The sequence below is a fragment of the Microtus ochrogaster genome, chromosome 1 (assembly GCF_000317375.1).
Source record: "Microtus ochrogaster isolate Prairie Vole_2 chromosome 1, MicOch1.0, whole genome shotgun sequence".
In the NCBI taxonomy this organism is placed as follows: domain Eukaryota; kingdom Metazoa; phylum Chordata; class Mammalia; order Rodentia; family Cricetidae; genus Microtus; species Microtus ochrogaster.
In genome coordinates this window covers 111063268-111066680 of record NC_022009.1, presented here as the reverse complement: position 1 = coordinate 111066680, position 3413 = coordinate 111063268, and the positions used below count along the sequence as shown (strand labels likewise).

At 39.9% G+C, this 3413-nt stretch overlaps 1 protein-coding gene across 3 annotated transcripts in view; it reads left to right on the top strand.

Annotated features, from left to right (window-relative positions):
* C1H3orf33 (chromosome 1 C3orf33 homolog) overlaps positions 1–3413 on the top strand; it is a 13478-nt gene that overhangs the window by 4796 nt on the left and 5269 nt on the right. For all 3 annotated transcript variants that reach the window (XM_005344056.2, XM_026781975.1, XM_026781929.1), the window contains exon 4: positions 3130–3290. In XM_005344056.2, the coding sequence (XP_005344113.1) occupies positions 3130–3290 (161 nt within the window). The remainder of the gene's footprint in view (positions 1–3129; positions 3291–3413) is intronic.

The window sequence follows — 3413 nt, the reverse complement described above, 5'->3', positions numbered from 1 at the left end:
TCTCTGAGGCGTCTGCCCCCTCGAGGAGAGCTGTCGAGTCTCTGAGCTCACTTCCTCTTCCGCCCAGCATTCTGCTCCTCCCACCTACGTTCTAACCTATCAGGAGTCTGTGAGCTCACTTCCTCTTCCGCCCAGCATTCTGCTCCTCCCACCTACGTTCTAACCTATCAGGTCAAGCAGCTTCTTTATTAAATCAACCAATGACCTTCCTCCATCAGTTCTCTCTCTCTCTTTCTCTCTCTCTCTCTCTCTTGCTCTCTTCTTATTTCTTTGTTTGTTTGTTTTGTTTTGTTTGTTTGTTTAAGACAAGGTTTCTCTGTGTACCTTTGGAGCCTGTCCTAGAACTCACTCTGTAGACCAGGCTGGCCTCGAACTCACAGAGATCCTCCTGCCTCTGCCTCCTGAGTGCTGGGATTAAAGGCATGTGCCTACTACCACCAAGCATTTCTCTACTTATTATCAGTTATCCCCACTTTGTATCAAAGGGCCCAGACATACACACCTTTCTCTCTTAGATTATAATTGCTTAATCCCAGGTCTGGTTCTTTGCTCAGACAACTTTAATTCATTCTTTGGGATCTGACTCAGTTGTCTTTTTTTTTCTTTTGTAAAACTTCCTTAACCCCCACCCCCTGTGAAGAGGGTTAAATGAACTGCAGTTGTAGAATTCCTTGTTTTTCTACCCTGCATTTTAAAATTTGCTGTCTTCCTAGGCTACAAGCTACGCATTTTTTTTGTAACTTCCTGTGATATGATATATTTATGTTTTTATCTTCTCTACTAAGAATTAGCACTTGACAGACATGAACATTTCCCCCAAAACTTGATGCTCACAGTTTATAGAAAAATGCTGACTAGTCAATAGAGTTTGGATGGAAAGAATTGACTTGCTTTTTTGTTGTTGTTATTGTGTGGTTGGCTTTGGTTTTAGTTTTTGTGTGTTTTGTTTTATAAGCTCTCTCCTGATTCAGTGGAACCAACAGGACATAGCTAGAAAGTAGTTTTTGGTTTTAAGGGTTTTGTTTTGTTTCCATTTATTTTGTTGTTCCATCCAGAACTCCATGAATGCCTGTTTGTGTATAAATGAAAGAAACCTGCTGAATGTCTTCCAACAGATAGTGGCCACGGCAGAAGAAGTGAGAGTGTGAACACTTTGTGTGTGGCTGATATAAATTGCTCTTGGGAAATGGATAATTTTATATTTTCAGAAATATTTTAAAAATATTTCTTATGGTTTATTTAACTTTATTTTATGTGCATTGGTATGAAGGTGTCAGATCCCCTGGAACTGGATCTTCAGACAGTTGTGAGCTGCCATGTGGGTGCTGGGTTTAAGGCGTGCACCACCACCATCTGGCTGGTTCTCTTCTTTCACTGTGGTTCTGGAGCTAGAACTCCGGTGGTCAGACTCATGGCAAGTGCTTTTCCTTGCTGCCTTGGTTGCTTTACATGTTTTGAGACAAAAATACCTGATCAAAGAAATTTAAAGGAGAAAGATTTATTGTGGCTTGCAGTTCCAACAGGATACAGTCCATCATGATAGGAAGGTATGGCAGCTGAGTTACATTACATCTGCTATCAAAAAGCAAAGAGAATTGGAACGTGAAACCCAGCTTTAAAAGCTCGAGGTCCAGCTGGTGTTGGTGGTGTGCACCTTTAATCCCAGTACTCAGCAGCAGAAACAGGCGGATCTCTGTGAGTTTGAGGCCTGTCTACCTATTGAGTTCCAGCATATATGTCTCTGTGAGGGTATTACATTGCCTGGAACTGGAGTTACATACAGATGTGGACTGCCAAGTGGGTGCTGGGAATTGAACCCAGGTCCTCTGGAAGAGCAGCCAGTGCTGTTAATCTCTGAGCCATCTCTCCAGCCCCCCTGACATTTCACATTCTACCACTTGCCCTCATAGGCTTGCAACTACATCATGATGCAGCTGTTTTTAATAGTCCCAACATTGTTTGGAAGTTCGAAATATTTTCTAAGACTTAAGTCATCTCTTAAATGTGACCTGTAAAGTAAAAAAAAAAACAAATTACAAGCTGGGCCTGGTAGCACATGTCTTTAATCTCAGCACTCAGAAGGCAGAACCAGGTTGATGTTTATTTGTGAAAATGGCCCCTCTAGGTGAAGGGAGTGATATATTAGGAGGTGTGACCTTTTTGAGGTAGGTGTGGTTTAGTAAGAGAAAGTGCGTCACTAGGAAGTGGGCTTTGAGGGCTCAGTGTGTCTCAATTCTCTTCCTGCTGCCTACCGATCCAAATATAGAACTCTCAGCTCCCTCTCCAGCACTGTGTCTGCCTGCATGCTTCCATGCTTCCCGATATGACAATAATGGAATAAACCTCTGAAACGCTAAGCCAGCCCCAATTAAATATTTTCTTTATAAGAGTTACTGTGGTCATGGTGCCTTTTCACCACATTATAACCTCAAGAAAATATCTTTTTCTTTCTTTCTTGGTTTTAAGACAGGCAGTCCTGGCTGGTCCTGAACTCCTTATGTAGACCAAGTTGGCCTCAAACTCACAGAGATTCTCCTGGCTCTGCTTCCTAAGTGCTGGGATTAAAGACCTATCTATCATAAAGTATAAATATCTGGTTTATTTGACATCCTCAAGCAGAATTGATTGTTTGTGGGGACCACAGAAGTAGATCCCTTCCACCTTTACTAAAGGTCAGAGAATGAAGACCTATTCTTGTTCTTCAACGTTATATGACAAGAACAAGGACATTATGGGGACATAATAAATCTGATAATATCAACTACAATTGCTCTAAAATCAATGAAGAAAATCTTTCTTAATTGAGATATATCGATGGCAAATAAAACTATTTATGTTTTACATCAGATTGGCTTTCTGAATAATTGATTAGTAAGGAAATAAATGTATCATTGATTTGTTGATTTCAAGATCTATGCTATAAAAATAAATTTTCTAAAAATTTAAAAAAACAAAAAAAATCTGGTTTATACTTGTATTATTTTAAAAGAAAATTTAATAAAAATAAGTGGTTTCAAATTTAGAGTTTGATTATTTATAATGTGTGTTAGGGGTTTGGAGACAAATGACTCTGGACTTTGCTTTGTGGTCTGCCTTGAAACTAAACTGCTTTCTACATTACTTTCTTAGAAGAGCCATGTGGGTTTTTGCTGGTTAAGCTGGCTGGAGTAGAACTCACTGAAACCGGTAAGGTCTGGTTACAGAAAGAGCTGAAACCTTCCCAGCTGCTGTGGTTCCAGCTTCTTGGAAAGGAGAATTCAGCACTGGTTTGCTACCTTCTAGTGAACAAGGTGAGCAGTGTGAAGAAATACCTGACTGTGCGCAACATAAGTAAATTCTTATTTAATTGGCATTTTGAATATATAATGAACTTTTCAAACTACTAACCACAGTTATGCGGTGTAAAGAACAAG